Source organism: Heterodontus francisci, chromosome 6, assembly GCF_036365525.1.
Source record: "Heterodontus francisci isolate sHetFra1 chromosome 6, sHetFra1.hap1, whole genome shotgun sequence".
NCBI classification, from domain to species: Eukaryota; Metazoa; Chordata; class Chondrichthyes; order Heterodontiformes; family Heterodontidae; genus Heterodontus; species Heterodontus francisci.
In genome coordinates, this window is record NC_090376.1 from 119,663,280 (window position 1) to 119,680,144 (window position 16,865).

General features: G+C 44.3%; 1 protein-coding gene across 1 annotated transcript in view; it reads right to left on the reverse strand.

The window, feature by feature from the left end:
* Window positions 1-2,871: 2,871 nt before the first annotated feature.
* gramd1c (GRAM domain containing 1c) overlaps window positions 2,872-16,865 on the reverse strand; it is a 125,207-nt gene continuing 111,213 nt past the window's right edge. Inside the window, exons 17-18 of the mRNA XM_068034192.1 lie at window positions 10,105-10,210; window positions 2,872-5,298 (exon numbers count right to left, since the gene is read on the reverse strand). Of these exons, the coding sequence (XP_067890293.1) occupies window positions 5,191-5,298; window positions 10,105-10,210 (214 nt within the window). The 3' untranslated portion in view covers window positions 2,872-5,190. The remainder of the gene's footprint in view (window positions 5,299-10,104; window positions 10,211-16,865) is intronic.

The window sequence follows — 16,865 nt, forward strand, 5'->3', positions numbered from 1 at the left end:
CTGGATTCAGTGCTTCGGGGTAGGGGCGCGCTAGGCCAATCGCTGCTTCCAGTGCCATGGAGCTGGGGGGCTTTCTCTTCCAGCTCCTTTGCGTTCTGCTGCTTCTTTTGCATGTGCCGTCTTTCTGGCCCTTCCTCATCTGATGAGGAGCAGCTGCCGAAGTCTGTCTCAGACGGTAGCCTCCTCTTGCCACTGGTTTTGGTGATAGCCTGTTCCTTTTTTTGGGGCTTCTTCTTTGTGGTTTTCCTTTTGACCACTTGCCACTCATCTGATTGTTCCACTGCTGCCTCCTCCTCCAAGGATTCTGTGTGTTGAGGAGTTGTTTCTGGGCACTGGGTAGGTAATGGGTTGCTGGTTGCAGCTGCCTCCCCTTTCCTCTCCTTCTCAGATGGATTTTCCTTGCTGCGGGGAGGGTTGCTGGTCTCCTTTGCAGCATGAGGTGCATTCACCGTCCCTTCCCCTAGCCTTTCCTGTGACCTTGCCGCCTGTGCGCAACTGAGGCAGTGCTTGGGGCAGGTCTTGTAGAGGTGGCCTGCCCCACCACACAGGTTGCAGCACTTACTCTGCTTACAGTCCTTTGTGTGATGGTCTACCTGCTTGCAGTTCTTGCAGACAACTGTGCTGCAATTGGCCACCACATAACCAGATTTGCCACAGGTCTGACAGTCTGGGCTGCCCCGCATAGACCAAGAAGCTTCGACTTCCCCCGATAGCGAAGTTAGAGGGAGGATGGATGATGGTTCCATTGGCGTCGACCTGTCGCTCGCTGGTCCAAATCCCAAAGGGGTCCTTGACCTTGGTGCTGCTGCTGGCCACCTCGATGTACCTGGCGAGGAAGATGAGCACATCGACAACAGGGACATGGGGGTTATAGAGGTCGATTGCGTTGCGACAGCAGCATGAAGAGCAGCTCTGCCGTGAGGATGGACAGCGACGCCTGGTTTCCTCTCTCCTTGAATGCCTTCAGGATCTTGATGCATCCTGCCACATTCTTGAAAGTTACATTGAAATGTCCACTACTGGGGAAGTCCTACAGGCAGAAGATGTCCGCAGCTAGGAATCCACAGGATTTTCTTAAGAAGGCACGGTCAATGGGTGCACCTCCTTTGCTATATTTCACCGCCACCCTAAAGGTGTTACGCACCCCCTGGCCTGGAGCTGTGGTGTTGGTTGCAGCCATTTTTAGCTTGAAGCTTTCCTGGGACAGGCACTAAAACCCCAACAGGAAAACAACCACCAAAGCAGATCTCCAATCCCAAAGGGATAAATGCCGTAAAGATGGTGCTGAAACCCCCCAGAAAACACAAAATAAAGCACAAAAAACACCACCTACAGGATCAAAAGCCACTGATCATGGTCTCTCTCCCCTGCCAGGTGCCTAATCAAAAGATGAGTTGCTGTTCCTTGAGCTTCATTTAAACAGTATTGAGACCAACAATGAAGCATGATCACTATCATCCCTCTTATCATTAAATCCCTCCTGCTCTCCACCACATTTCCAGTCCTTCACTTTTGTTCCTTCCTCCCATCCACCCTTCTTACTAAAACCTGTGTTTTTTTGCTAACGCTTTGAAATCTGACAAAAAGGCCAGAATTTAACTATCAGGCAGTGGCCCCACCCAACAGCTGGAATCCAGGGGTGAGATCACGACCACTGGCCCTGGAAGTCCTGCTATTTTGTGAGGCTCAGGCAATTAATAGGCTGCAGTCGAGCCTCCGCCCACAAGGTAGGATGTCCTGCCTCCAAGAGCTTACGTCCAGAGGGCCAGCAGCTCTTCAGTCCCAGCAGCGCCACCTGCTGCAGTGGCCACTGCAGGCAGTGGGGGGAGGGGAATTAGGGTTAGGTTCCTCCGGTGGCAAAGTGCCCATCTACTGCTGTTGATAAAATACCAGTGGCAACAGGAAGAGGCTCTTTGCCACTTAAGGGCTTCAGTTGGCCTAAGGGTGGGCGGGCCACCAGCCACCTCCCCTGTTGCGTGTAAGATAGCAGCGGGGGCAGGTAAGTGAGAGGCAAAGTATCCCACCATCCTACACAATTTTACGCCCCCCCCTACCCCCACACCCCACCGCCTCTCAGCCCACTCCGGGGTGGGGGGGGGGGGGGGGGGTGCATAAAATTCCCTCCAAAGTCATTGGTTGTAATAGTTCATTACCATTTGCTGACCTGAAATGTTAATTGCTTCTCCACAGATGCTGTCTGACCTGAGTATTTCCAGCATTTTCTGTTCATATTTTCTTTCTTCACTTGTCTCATTACCATCCTCTTTTCTTATTTAATCACTCCTGCCCTCCACCCTATCACAGACCTTTGCTTTTATCCCCTTCACCACAGTGGAACCTTCAGTAATTGCCATAACAACCTATCTTTATAATCATTGGGAAAAAACTTGCATTTATATAGCACCTTTCACAACCCAAAGCACTTTACAGCCAATGAAGTACTTTTGAAGTGTAGTCATTGTTGTAATGTAGGAAATGTAGCAGCCAATTTACACATTGCAAGATCAGAGAATGGTTGTACTCCCAACCCTGGAACTCTGAGCAGAGCTCATGGATATTTGAGTTGATAGGTGTGCATGCCCACCTTCCTATTGTGAGCTGTAGGTGGGCCTCATTTGCTTTAGCAGCAGCAGTTCACCTTGGAGAAGACACTGAGAAGATAGAAACTGTGAGGAAGGCAACAGGGAACCATTTCAGATACTCTTCTCCAGTAAGTGGCTTAAGAATCTCACATGCAAGACTTGAGGTAGGTCCGGTCCTTGAGGCAGAACATAACAGATGGACTACTCTGATGTTCTTAATTCAATTTCTTAACGATGTTGTTTAGAAAGGCAATTTCTACCCAAGTCACTTAGTAAAACAGAAAAGAAGCAGTAAAGATGAATGTGGTTTATTTGCAGAACATGCTCCACAGATTTTGTGCAATAGAAATTTTTTTTTTAAAATTAAAAAGCTAAAGATTTATTTCCAGTCTGCCATTTACCATACATTTCCTTACCACACATATCACATCAGTAATAACCTGAAATTCTATTATTCAATCTGAAGTTCCAAGTGGTAAATAATTTGTACATGAATTACAACCGTAGTCAGATATTCTAATAAAACAAATGCCAACGGCAGATCCTCAGTTTATGGATCTCAGTCACAATGAAAATCTCGAATAAAAACAGGAAGTGCTGGAAATACTCATCAGGTCAGGCAGCATCTGTAGAGAAAGAAACAGAGTTAATGACTGGGATTTATCTGGGCGACAGGGGCCTTGACCTCCGGCAAAAGTGCCGCCAAGAACACCACATCGCCCCTTCTATGGGAGGCCTGTCAAATTAAGTGCCAATTAGGCAATTAACTGGACAGCGGCGGCCCTTCAATGGGATCAAGGACCCCGTCAACAGAAGTTCCACCCTCTGAATCAGAGGTAGTTAGCTCTTTAACTGAATAGCGCTACCGCAGGGGTGGTGGCTGCTGCCAGTGGAGCATCCACCCAAGGTTGAGGAGTGGTGCTAGACCCAGGTCACAGGTATATTAGGGTGGGAGGGGTTTCACGGGGCAAGTGTTGTGGGGGAGGGTGTTGTAGGGGCATTGGCAGCTCGGACAGGGTTGGCTCACAGTGGGCCCCCCCCCCCCCGTTCCTGATGCTGGGTACCTTGTTCAGGCACGGTGCCTTTGAAAAATGGACCCCTCGCCCACGCATCTCCAGAGCTGGCAAGCAACCCACACGGTTTTTCATGTCACGCTTCCGTGTGGCGACAGACCAGTCCACCTCTGGGCTAATTGCGGCAGCGGGATCAGGCCCTTAATTGGGCGTTCACAGGCCTTCCTGTCCCTCACAATTTCAGTGGAGGCAAGAGGGTGGCGGGGTCTCCCCCCACCACCATCCCCCCCAATTACATGCTCTCCCACCTCCCGCTGTGGGAAGAAGCATAAAATTTCACCCCCCTCAAATCTTTTCAGGTGGATGACCTTTCAACATGATGTTTCACCAGAACTCATCCACCTGCAACATTATCATCTGTGGAGAGAGAAACAGAGTTGTTAGACCTGCTGAGTATTTCCAGCAATTTCTACTTTTAGTTCAGATTTCCAGTAACTGCAGTATTTTGCTTTTATTTTAATGAAACTTGAGTTGCTTCTGAATCCTCAAGCTGTTTTATACTCCCTAACTACAGTTAATGTTTTGAAACGGAGAGGTTTTGCTGTCCCATAAAATAGAGGATTTAAATTACTGTTCATTGTAAAAGCAGACAATCACAATGTATTTGTATGATACTCTTCAGGCCGCCGTTTTAACAAGAGCTGACTCATGTAAGTGCCTGCATAGCAAACACAGGGAACAGATGCATACACTGAGCATTGTCCACTACTAATTTAACAATAACTTCTGCCTTCAATACTTCATTAGAAATCAAAGGTCAATTAAAATACAGATAGAATAATAGTACATTCCAAAATAAAATAAATAAAGCTTTTTCTTTACATTCCAAAATGTAAAGAATGAAACAAATGCCCTGATTGACACTACAGATTACTTCATAACCTTTTCTTTAAAAATCTTTCAAGTTTAAGGGAGGTATCTTTAAAATGAGCTTTGCAATTAGATACTATGTATTAAAAATATTTATAAATTTTTTTAAAATGTAGATTTCCTTCTGTAAATTGAAGTGCACTTTAATCCGTATTCACAAGTTTCTACATACAAACACCAGCTATGTTTTGTGTGCAGCAACTGGATAATGTCAATTGCTATATCACATTAATGGTCTTAAGAAAATGATGCAGGGAAGTCCAGGAAGTGCCACAGCTAAAACGAAGCATGCAATTCTTAACTGGTGAAAATTAAAGTAATTATAAAAGATATAGCTGTTAAATGATTATTGAAGTGCAGTAGTTTAATGATTAGTGTTGTGATATTTAATCAGGTTCAAAGTTCCGGAGAATGCACATTAAATTATGACTGTGGCAGATGTTATCAGTCGAATTTATCTTTAATGTACAGTATGGCCAAGGATTGAAATCTGCTAGAATCACACTTTGTAGATTTGTGTGTCAAATATTTGGCAGTTCAGTGGTCTGAGTCAGAGGATATGCGTTTGATTCTCACACCAGGGTATTAGCACATTATCTATTTTGGGTTGTTCTCAATGTGAAAGGCACTATATAAACACAACATATTTTTATTCTTCTCCATCTTCATTTCTCAACTATGCTTGGATTTTTAGTAGTTCTATCTGCTGGGGTCTTCACAGTCTGATTTCGCAGTTCAAAACTCTTCTGAATCGCTGCAAGTGATCTTTTCAACTATAAATGCAAAAACATAACAAGAAATGAATGAATGAATATTTTTCCTGCAAGAGCATCCACAAATGACTTCATAAGCCTAAGTTTTCAAGTGGCTGTCAGTTTATTCACAGGTATTTGATGAACAATCACACTTGCTGCGTTAGCCTACATAAAGGTATAGGACAGGATTTTCCCTGTGGGTTTCTGAACCCTGCAGTCAGGCTCAAATAAGGGTCAGAAGCCTCATTTGTGAGACAGTCACCCAATATGATTTTCCCTGGAGGGACCAATTAATGGCCAGAAGGTGGGGCTCATTATCCATTAAGGATGGTGGGTGGGCTCTCGAAGCTGGAAACTCAATCAGAGGCCTTTTAGCTTGAAACAGCAGCAGGATGCAATGGAAGGTAAATGAGGAAGAGGCCACTTCAAAATGGAGCATCCTCTCTCCAACTTTGTAAAAGTTTAAATAAAAAATGGCTTTAGCAGCCTGGCCACCACTATGGGGTGGGGGGGCTAAGAGAGAGATGGTTGGGATAGGGGAATGGAATCCCTCTATAGGGTGACTTGCAGCTGCTGCTGCACCCAGGGAGGCAGGGAGGGCCCTCGCTGGGTCAGCCCTTGCTGGGTCCCGGTCTGCTGCTGGAAGGCCATCTGCAAGCAATTAAACTGTTTCCTGCTGTCTGCAGGAACCTGGAATTTTCCTTCAATTGGCCTTTAGTGGCGTTAATTGGCTACCCGCCATATGTGGACAGGTAGACCTGCCAACTACACCCTCCCCAATCCCACCTCCAGGAAAATGGTCCAAGGCAGAATGGAGCTGGGGAACTGGCATGCTGACCGGCGACACTATTTTTAGCATCCGTCCGCCCACTTCAGTTCCCAGCCCGTGGGGCTAAAATTTTAGCCCACAGTTTCTGCTGTGCATTATTTTCAGTGCACTGGCTAGCACATATATAATTCCTTTCTGCACTATGCTGTCACTCAGTTAAATAATGTGTTTACCTGAAAATATTATCCACTGCATTATAGAGGAAATTAATCACACTAGAGTCTGTCAGGTGGGCAATTAGAACCCTTCTCTCCAAACTGACCCACTCACCACTAGAATACATATTAAAGCGCATAACATTTATGACCCCAGGAAATGCAAGAATTAATAAGAAAGAAATCTTGGCTGGGAACTTGTTTAGAGTTGTTCCCGCTCCCCCTGTTGTAGCTTCATCAGAAGCACAACGAAAACCCCTGAAGTTATGAAACGGTACCAGTTCTGAGGAAATTCCAGGCAATTCTTACACTAGAAATAAAACATGACAAACTTACTTTAATTTCTGAATGCAGACAAATAAAATTCAGATTTTTAGCTAAACTGAACAGTTTTCACAAGAAGAATACTTCACTGAGTTTCGAACTCCTGGCCAGCCTCCCACATTCTATCCTCCATCAGCTTCAGGCCATCCAAACTCTTCTACCTGCATCCTTACTTGCACCAAATCCTGTTCATCCATCACCCCTGTGCTAGCTGACCTTCACTGGTTCCCAGTCAAGCAACATCTTCATTTTTTAAATTCTCATTCTTGTTTACAAATCCCTCCATGGCCTCGCTGCTCTCTATCTCTGTAACCTCCTCCAGCACCACACCCATCTGAGACCTATGCGCTCCAATTCTGGTCTCTTGTGCATTTTCAATTTTAATTGCTCCACCATTGGTGGCTGTGCCTTCAGCTGCCTAGGCCCTAAGCTCTGGAATTCCCTCCATAAGCCTCTCTACCCGCAATAATTGTGGGTGATTTTAACCTTCACATTGATTGAACAAATCAAATTGGCAAAGGTAGCGTGGAGGATGATTTCAGAGAGTGTATTCGGGACAGTTTCTTAGAACAATATGTTCTGGAACCAACCAGGGATCAGGCTATTTGGTGCACTGGTAATGAGACAGGATTAATTAATGACCTCATAGGAAAGGATCCTCCAGGCAAGAGTGATCATAACATGATGAATTTCACATTCAGTTTGACGGTGAGAAATTTGAGTCTGAAATTAGTGTCTTAAACTTAAATCAAGGCAATTACAAGGATATGAAGGCATAGTTGGCTAAAGTGGACTGGAAAAATACATTAAAAGGTAAGATGGAGAGAAGCAGTGGAAGACATTTAAAGGAGAGATTTCATAACTCTCAACAAAGATATATTCCATTCAGAAAGGCTCTAAGGATGCGCCATCTGTGGCTGAGTTAACGATAGTATCAAATTGAAAGAAAAGGCATACAGTGCTGCGAAGATTAGTGGTAGGCCAGAAGATTGCAAAGGATGGCTGAAAAAAAGAGGGGGAGATTAGAGTAGGAGAATAAACTAACAAGAAATATAAAAGGCTGCGTTTGCTGACAACACATCCACTAGGTGGCGCAGTATTGGCATATGCGCAAATGTAGCCTCATCGACTGAAACGTCACTGTCTGCGACATCCCAGGCAGCTGCCAATAATAAAGATGGTGCTAACTGAAACAGCACTGTCTGCGACGTCTTAGGCAGCTGCCAGTAACAAAAATGGCACTGCTCAATTTGACAAAAAAAAATTGAACCCAAACCCCCTCACCCTTCAATAGCTGCAAGCGCTGGCTCCACCCCTCTGAGCAGTACCCTGCTCCCTCTCGCAATCGCCGCTTCTTTTCCCCACTCCCATCTGCACCCACATTCTCACTGCTCCATCGTGCCACTCTCGACTGCTTGTTGCTCCATCCCACTGTTCTCTTCCGCACCCATCGCTCACTGTTCCCTCCTGCTATTTTCTCCCTGCCTCGCCGCCCAGAGAAGCGGCAGGGAGAGGTGAGGGGAGTGAGCAGGGTGCTAGTGGCAAATTGGAGCGGCAAAGGGTCGAGAGCTGCAGGATGGAGTGGCGAGCGGTTGGGACAAGTCTTGGGCAAGCGGGTGCGGGAAAGAATGGTGGGAGGGAGTGGGAAGAGAAGCGGCATATGAATTGTTTCTAATATCAAAGCACTTGAAATGATAAATGAGAAAAGTCATCAAGGTAACTTTAAAACAAAATAAATATTTAGTGTTCCAGTTGGGAGACATGCTTAATGGCCGCAGCTCAAAGAGGAGCTGTGACATTAACCTAGCCCTATCGTGGTCTGTGTTCCTGTGCAGGATTGCTGAATTTACCCCTATATTTCAAAGGAACTGCAACTAGATTTAATGGTAAGTTTTTTTCCCCCAATACCTTTTCTTTTACCAGCATAGCTCTACGCCTCGCAACAATCAGCATAAGCTACATTTCTCAGAATAAATTCAGCTTGGGAAAACCATGGTGTAAATAATCAGGAGCAAAGGCCAGAGAGCTACTCTGTGCCTAAGGTACTCTATCTGTCCCATTGTTGGGGAAGGTTGCTAATAAATTCGGACTCATCTGGACCCCCTGTGCCTCCCATCCCATGTTGGACAACATCCAGCACACATCAGGCAGCCAACTATTCTTCACCAGTTGCTGCTGCACAACACTGTGGCCATGGCACACATGGGGCTTCAACAATGATATAAGAACTTGCATTTCTATAAAAGAAAGGCAGACTTGTATTTATATAGCGCCTTTCACCTAGTAAGGCATCCCAAGGTGCTTCAAAGGAGCAGTACCAAACAAAAATTTGCACTGAGCCACATAAAGAAATATTGGGATGGGGACCAAAACCTTAGTCAAAGAGGTAGGTTTTAGGGAGCAACTTGAAAGGAGGAAAGAGAGGTAGAGAGGCTGAGAGATTTAAGGAGGGAATTCCAGGACTTAGGGTCAGGCAGCTGAAGGCATGGCCACCAATGGTGGGGCTATGAAAATCAGGAGCATGCAGGAGGCCAGAATTGGGGGAGTATAGAGAGCTTGGAGGGTTGTAAGTGCTGGAGGAGGTGACAGAGATAGAGAGGGACAAAGCCACAAAGGGATTGGAACATAAGGATGAAAAATTCAAATTCAAGGCACGATGGGTTATCAGCTCTCACGATTCCTGGTTAGAGACAGTTCTCCCAAATAATGAGCAAAATTGTTGTTTTAAATTATAAAATGCTGATCAATGATCATATAATTAAGTCAATCATTCGGATTCAATAAGTTTGTTCATGATATTGTTACCAACTGAATTTTCCCAGAATAAATCAGAATGTGGATTGGAAACAGGAGACATAAATTCTAAGGGATTAGGACTGCATTAGCAATTTTTAAAATACGATTATGAAGATGTCTGCGATGCGGCCTACTCTACATTGGGGAGATCAAACACAAATTGGGTTACTGCTTTGCAGAACACATCAGTCCTCAGTGTGACACTGAACTTCTATTTACCCATCCTTTTAATTCTCCATTCCAACTCTGACCTCTCTGTCCTTGGCCTCAATGTAAGCTCAAGTAACAGCACTTCCTTAGGCACTTTACAGTCTTCCGAACTCAACACTGAGTTCAACAATTTCAGATCATAACCTCTGGCACCATTTTTTTGTTTTTGGACGGGAACTGTTGGTAATGATTCTGATTTTGCCATTTACATCTCTTCTAGACCCATTTTTTGTTTCTTGTACTATCTCCCTTCAGCATTATCCCTTTTGTCATTTAATCTCTCGTCTTTCACCCTACCGCAGATTTTCCATTTTTGTTTTTTCCTCCCCTCCCCCTTTTCCCTACTTCTGTACTTGCTTTAAACCTGTCACATCTCTAAATTTTTCTAGTTCTGATGAAAGGTTGAAATATTAAATGTTTCTTTCTCCGCAGATATTGTAAGACCTATCGGGGAGTATCTATAGTCATGAAATTTACAGACCAGGTCAAAATTCTCCCTGTTCATAATACCTGTTCTAGAAGTAAAATGGAATCATTGATCACCGTCCGCAGCTGTTGACGTTCAGCATTATTCTTCTGTTTTGCTTCCTGCTTTGTCATTACCTCTTGATCCAAACTGTGGCAACAGGAAATAATAGTCTCAGTGAAACACTTTCGGGATATGTTTTAAATCAGATGCAGGAGTCTGCAGAATGGCACAAGTAGAACTATAGTAGTATAAAAGCAAAATACTGCAGATGCTGGAAATCTGAATTAAAAACAAGAAATGTTGGAAATACTCAGCAGGTTCTGGCAGCATCTGTGGAGAGAGTAGCCGAGTTAACGTTTCAGGTCAGTGACCCTTCATCAGAACTGACCCTGACGAAGGGTCACTGACCTGAAACGTTAACTCTGCTACTCTCTCCACAGATGCTGCCTGACCTGCTGAGTATTTCCAACATTTCTTGTTAGAACTATAGCAGCTTGTGCGAATTTTTTTACTCAGTGCCTGGCTTCCTTCCATCAGGGGAAGGTGTCATTGCTATAGCTACTGCTTGTGCTAGGGCACAAATCTGATCCATTGACCCTAGTAGTTGAGCATGTATGGATGAAGTATTCTTTGCCTCTACAGTTTCTTGCCTAGGTGTCATTGCTAGAAGAGATACTTAGTCTGCACGGGAAAATTAATCAGGGAATCCTCTAGTGGTAATTAAATTGGATCCTGTCTGAGAACTACGGAATGTGATACAGCCTAACCAATCTAGGGAAGATTGTTACTGATTATGGCAGGTTCACCCATACAGCTTGAGCCAGTGATCACTATTACAAATTTCAGGTCTGCACTTGGGTTTTGTGTAACTGATCTCTTCTGTAAGCAAACCCTGAATACCCTACAATCAGGAGTTTACCTTTGCTACCCATGTATAGACATCAACCGCATAACAGAGATCTTAATTATGAAACCTCCCCTTGTTATGCAACTGGATGATGTAATGTGGTATATGCCCACATGCATTTCTTCTTGAGTGAAATGAGGTGAATTATAAATTAGGAGCTTGATTTAGAAGTATCAGCTGTGGTTCAGTGGTAGTATTCTCGCCTGAGTAAGGAGGTTGTGTGTTCATCCCCATTCCAGAGACTTGAGCCCATAATCTAGTCTGATTTTTCCAGTGTAGCACTGAGGGAGTGCTGCACTGTTGCAAGTGTCACCTATCTGATGAGACATTAAACCGATGTCCCGTCGGCCTTCTCAGATGGACCTAAAAGGTTTCTATGGCACTATTCGAAGAAGCATAGGCGAGTTCTCCCCAGTGTTCTGGTAAAAATGCATCTTCACAAACATATTATCTGGTCATTTTCTCATTGCTGTTTGTGGAAGCTAGCTGTGCACAAATTGACTGCCATGTTTCTTACATTACAGCAGCAACTACATTTCAGAAAGTACTTCACTGGCTGTGAAAGCTGTTTGGGATGTCCTGAAGTTGTATAGATGCTATATAAATGCAAGTTCTTTGTTTTCTTTATATGTGAACAGAGAAACGTTTACAGTTTACCTACATTTAATCTATTTCATAATGCACCAACATAGAAAATACCAACCCATGCTTCACTATTGCCACTAACAGGCTAAATACACTTCTCAAACCAACAATTTCTCTGAAACTAGTCGGCACTAAATTTAATCAGGGCGATCTCTCGCTCCGACTGCCCTGACTTTTTTCCATATTTGTTATTTCCATTTGCCAGATCTTTCCCCACTCACTTAACCTATCTATATCCCACTGTAGCCTTATTTCCTCTTCACAACTTACTTTCCTACCTATCTTTGTGTCATCAGCAAATTTAGCAAACATACCGTCAGTCCCTTCAAACAAGTCATTTATATAAATTAAAAGTTAAGGCCCCAGCATGATCCCTGTGGCACATCATTACATCTTGCCAACCAGAAATGACCCATTTATGCCTACTCTCTGATTCCTGTTAGCTAGCCAATCTTCTATCCGTGCCAATATGTTACACCCTACACCATGAGCTTTTATTTTCCGCAATAATCTTTGATGTGGCACCTTATCAAATGCCTTCTGAAAATCCAAGTATGGTACACCCACCATTCCCCTTTATCCACAACACATGTTACTTCTTCAAAGAACTCCAATAAATTGGTTAAACATGATTTCCCTTTCACAAAACCAGGTTGACTCTGCCTGATTACCTTCAATTTTTCGAAGTGCACTGCTCTAATGTCTTTAATAATAACTTCTAACATTTTCCCTCTGACAGATGTTAAGCTAACTGGCCTGTAGTTTCCTGCTTTCTGTCTCTCTGCCTTTATGAACAAAGGAGTTACATTCACTATTTTCCAATTTAATGGGACCTTCCCTGAATCTAGGGAATTATGGAAAATGAAAACCAACGCATCAACTTTCTCACTAGCCACTTCTTTTAAGATCCTAGGATGAAGTCATCAGGACCAGGGACTTGTCAGTCCGCAACTCCAACAATTTGTTCGATAGCAATTTCCTGGTGATTAGAATTTTCTCGAGTTCCTCCCTCCCTTCCATCTCCTGATTTACAGCTATTTCTGGGATGTTACTTATATCCTCCATAGTGAAGACCGATGCAAAATACCTGTTCCATTCATCTGCCATCTCCTTATTTTTCCTTATTAATTCCCCAGACTCACTTTCTGTAGGACCAACGCTCACATTGTCAACTCTTTTCTTTTTTAAAATATCTATAGAAACTCTTACTATCTGTTTTTATATTTCTAGCTAGCTTTCTCTCTAATTTTACCTTCCTTATCAATCTTTTAGTCATTCTTTGCTGTTTTTTATAATGTCTAATCTTCTGACCTGCCATCCATCTTTGCACAATTATATGCTTTTGCCTTTAGTTTGATACTATCTTTAACTTTTTTAGTTAACCACGGGTTTTGGGTCCTTCCTTTGGAATTCTTCTTTCCCATTGGAATGTATCTATTCTGTGTATAGGAGATATCCCCTTAAATGTCTGTCACTGCATCTTTATTGACCTATCCCTTAACCTAATTTGCCAGTTCACTCTAGCTTTCATGCCCTCATAATTGCCCTTATTTAAGTTTAAAATACTAGTCTTAGACCTACACTTCTCTCCCTCAAACTAAATGTAAAATTCAATCATATTATGATCGCTGCTGTCTAGGGTGCCTTCACTATGAGGTCATTAATTAATCCCATCTCATCATACAATACCAGGTCTAGTAGAGCCTGCTCTCTGGTTGGCTCCAGAATGTGCTGTTCTAAGAAACTATCCCAAAAACATTCTACAATCTCCTCATCTAGGCTACCTTTGCCCATCTGATTTTTCCAGTCTATATGTAGATTAAAATTCCCCATGATTATTGCCATTATTTCTTCCCTTATATCCTGTCCTACCGTGTGGTTAGTGTAGGGGGCCTGTACACCACTTCCACAAATGACTTCTTGCTTTTATGATTTCTCATCTCTACCCAAACCGCTTCTACATCCTGGTTTCATGAACTTAGGTCATCCCTCTCTATTGCGCTAATACCATCATTAATTAACAGAGCCACCCTTCCACCTTTTCCTAGCTTCCGGTCCTTCCTAAATGTCATGTACCTTTCAATATTCATGTCCCAATCTACGTCACCCTGCATGTCTCTGTTATGGCTATCAGATCGTACGTATTTATTTCTATTCGTGCTATCAGTTCATCTGTTTTGTTTTAAATGCTTTGTGCATTCAGATAGAGCCTTTAGTTTTGTCCTTTAATTATCTTTGTAACCTCTAGCCCTATCTGCTGATTTACTCTTAGATTTTATTCTCTGTCCCTTCCTGTCACTGTCTGTTTCTCTTTTCCTATATTAATACCTTTCTCTCTCGCCTTGTCTCGACTTTGATTTACCATATCTTCCCAAATCTGCTCCGCAGTTTCATTTCATCCCTCATCTTATCTGATGCATTAACAAAAAACTTTTACTTTCAGGTGTTAAGGAACGCAAGCTCCAGCAGCTCATGGGTACCAACGCCCCTCCAAATCCTTCTTCCTCTTTACCTCCCTCTGACCCCATCCCTTCTCCTAATCTGACCCGTTGCCATGTATTCACAATACCCTCTGACCTTCCCATCTCTGACGCTGAACAATCTGTACTTAACAAAGGTCTCAGTTTTAGCCCCTTACACCCCCACCTCAATGAATTTTGCGCTCGGCATGACGTTCAGCTCTTCTTCCATTGTCTTTGCCTCTGGCTCACTTCTTTGCCCAGGAGTCCTCCCCCCGACCAGCGAACCCTTTCACCCACGTCCAATGTTCTCCATCCACCTGGACCCCTCCCTCTGGCCTGTTACTCACTCTTGATATTTACACTGAGAACTAGGCAGCGCAGTGGCTAGCACCACAGCCTCACAGCTCCAGCGACTGGGTTCAGTTCTGGGTACTGCCTGCGCAGAGTTTGCAAATTCTCCCTGTGACCGCGTCGGTTTCCGCCGAGTACTCCGGTTTCCTCCCACAGCCAAAGACTTGCAGGTTGATAGGTAAATTGGCCATTGAAAATTGCCCCTAGTGTAGGTAGGTGGTAGGAGAATTGAGGGAAGGTGGGGATGTGGTAGGGAATATGGGATTAATGTAGGATTAGTATAAATGGGTTGTTGATGGTCGGTACAGACTCGGTGGGCCGAAGGGCCTGTTTCAGTGCTGTATCTCTCTATGACTTACGGTGTGACATCGGCCGTCTCAACTTCTCCGTTCCCCTTGCTCATTCTAACCTGTCTCCCTCCGAACATGCTGCACTCCGTTCTCTCAGGTCTAACCCCAACATTGTGATCAAACCTACTGACAAGGGTGGTGCTATTGTTGCCTGCTGTACCGATCACTACCTTGCAGAGAGTGAGCGCCAACTCTCAGACACTTCTTCCTACCTCCCTCTGAACCATGACCCCACCAAACATTAAGCCATTGTCTCCAGGACTGTCACTGATCTCATCTCCTCCGGAGATCTTCCTTCTACAGCTTCCAACCTCATAGTCCCACAACTTCAGACAGCCCATTACTACCTCCTTCCCAAAATTCACAAACAGGACGGTCCTGGTAGACCCATTGTTTCAGCCTGTTCCTGCTCCACTGAACTTATTTCTTCCCATCTTGACTCTATCTTTTCTCCCCTGGTCCAGTCTCTTCCCACCTACATCCATAACTCTTCAGACGCACTACATCATTTTGACAATTTCCAGTTGCCTGGCCCTAACCGCCTCCTCTTCACTATGAACATCCAATTTCTCTACACCTCCATCCCCCATCAGGACGGTCTGAGGGCTCTCCACTTCTTCCTTGAGCAGAGGTCCAACCAGTCCCCATCCACCATCACCCTCCCCCGCCTGGCTGAGTTTGTTCTTACATTGAACAACTTCTCCTTCAATTCCACTCACTTCCTTCAAATAAAAGGTGATGCTATGGGTACCCACGAGTCCTAGTTATGCCTGTCTTTCTGTGGGATATGTCAAACATTCCTTGTTCCAGTCCTACTCAGCTCCCCTCCCTCACCTCTTTTTCCAGTACATTGATGACTGTGTCGGTGCCGCTTCCTGCCCTTGCCCCAAACTGGCAAACCTCATCAACGTTGCTTCCAATTTCCACCATTCTCTCACCTTTACATGGTCTATTTCTGACACTTCCCTTCCATTCCTCGACTTCTCTGTCTCCATCTCCGGGGATAGGCTGTTCTCCAATATTCATTACAAGCCCACTGACTCCCACAGATACCTTGACTACACTTATTCATACCCTTTTACCTCCCTTCTCCTCACTATCCAAGGCCCCAAACACTCCTTCCAGGCGAAGCAGTGATTTACTTGTACTGTCTTCAATTTAATATACTGTATTCGCTGCTCACAATGCAGTTGCCTTTATATTGGGGAGACCAAATGCAGACTGAGTGACCGCTTTGCGGAACACCTCCTCTCAGCCCGAAAGCATGACTCCGAACTTCCGGTTGCTTGCCATTTCAACACCCACCTCAGTTTCATGTCAACATTTCTGTCTTTAGCTTGCTCCAGTGAACATCGGCGCAAGCTCGAGGAACAGCACCTGATCTTTTGATTAGGCACTCTTCAGCCTTGCGGACTGAACATTCAATTCAATAACTTCAGAGCATGACTGGCCCTTTTTTATATATTTTTTTTAACCACGCGCCTGTTTTTCATGTAGACAGAGCTGCTCATTATTTTGCTATTAACACTCTCTCTGGACTAATGCTTTGTCTTTCACCATGAGCATTAATGCACTTTTTGCCTTTGTCCCAGGCCAGCTTTGTTATTTAATCTCTCTTGCCCTCTGCCCTATCACACATCTTCCCTTTTGTTCTCTTCACACCTCCACCCACCACACCCCCCCAATTTGCTTAAAACCTAGTTCTTTTCTAACCTTTGACGGGTCTGATAAAAGGTCACAGACCTGAAACGTTAACTCTGCTTCTCTCTCCACAGATCCTTCCTGAACTGAGGAGTATTTCCAGCACTTTGTTTTTATTTCAGATTTCCAGCTTCTGCAGTATCTTGCTTTTATTCCCAAATTTGATCCCTTGTCCCCACTATTCAGTTTAAAACCCTCTCTACTACCCTAGTTATGCGGCTCACTAGAACACTGGTCCCAGCACAGTTCAGGTGTAGACCGTCCCAACGGTACAGCCCACACTTTCCCTAGTGCTGGTGCCAGTGCCCCACGAACCAAATCCCACTTCTACGACACCAGTCTTTGAGCCACATATTCATTTCTCTAATCTTAGTTGCCCTATGCCA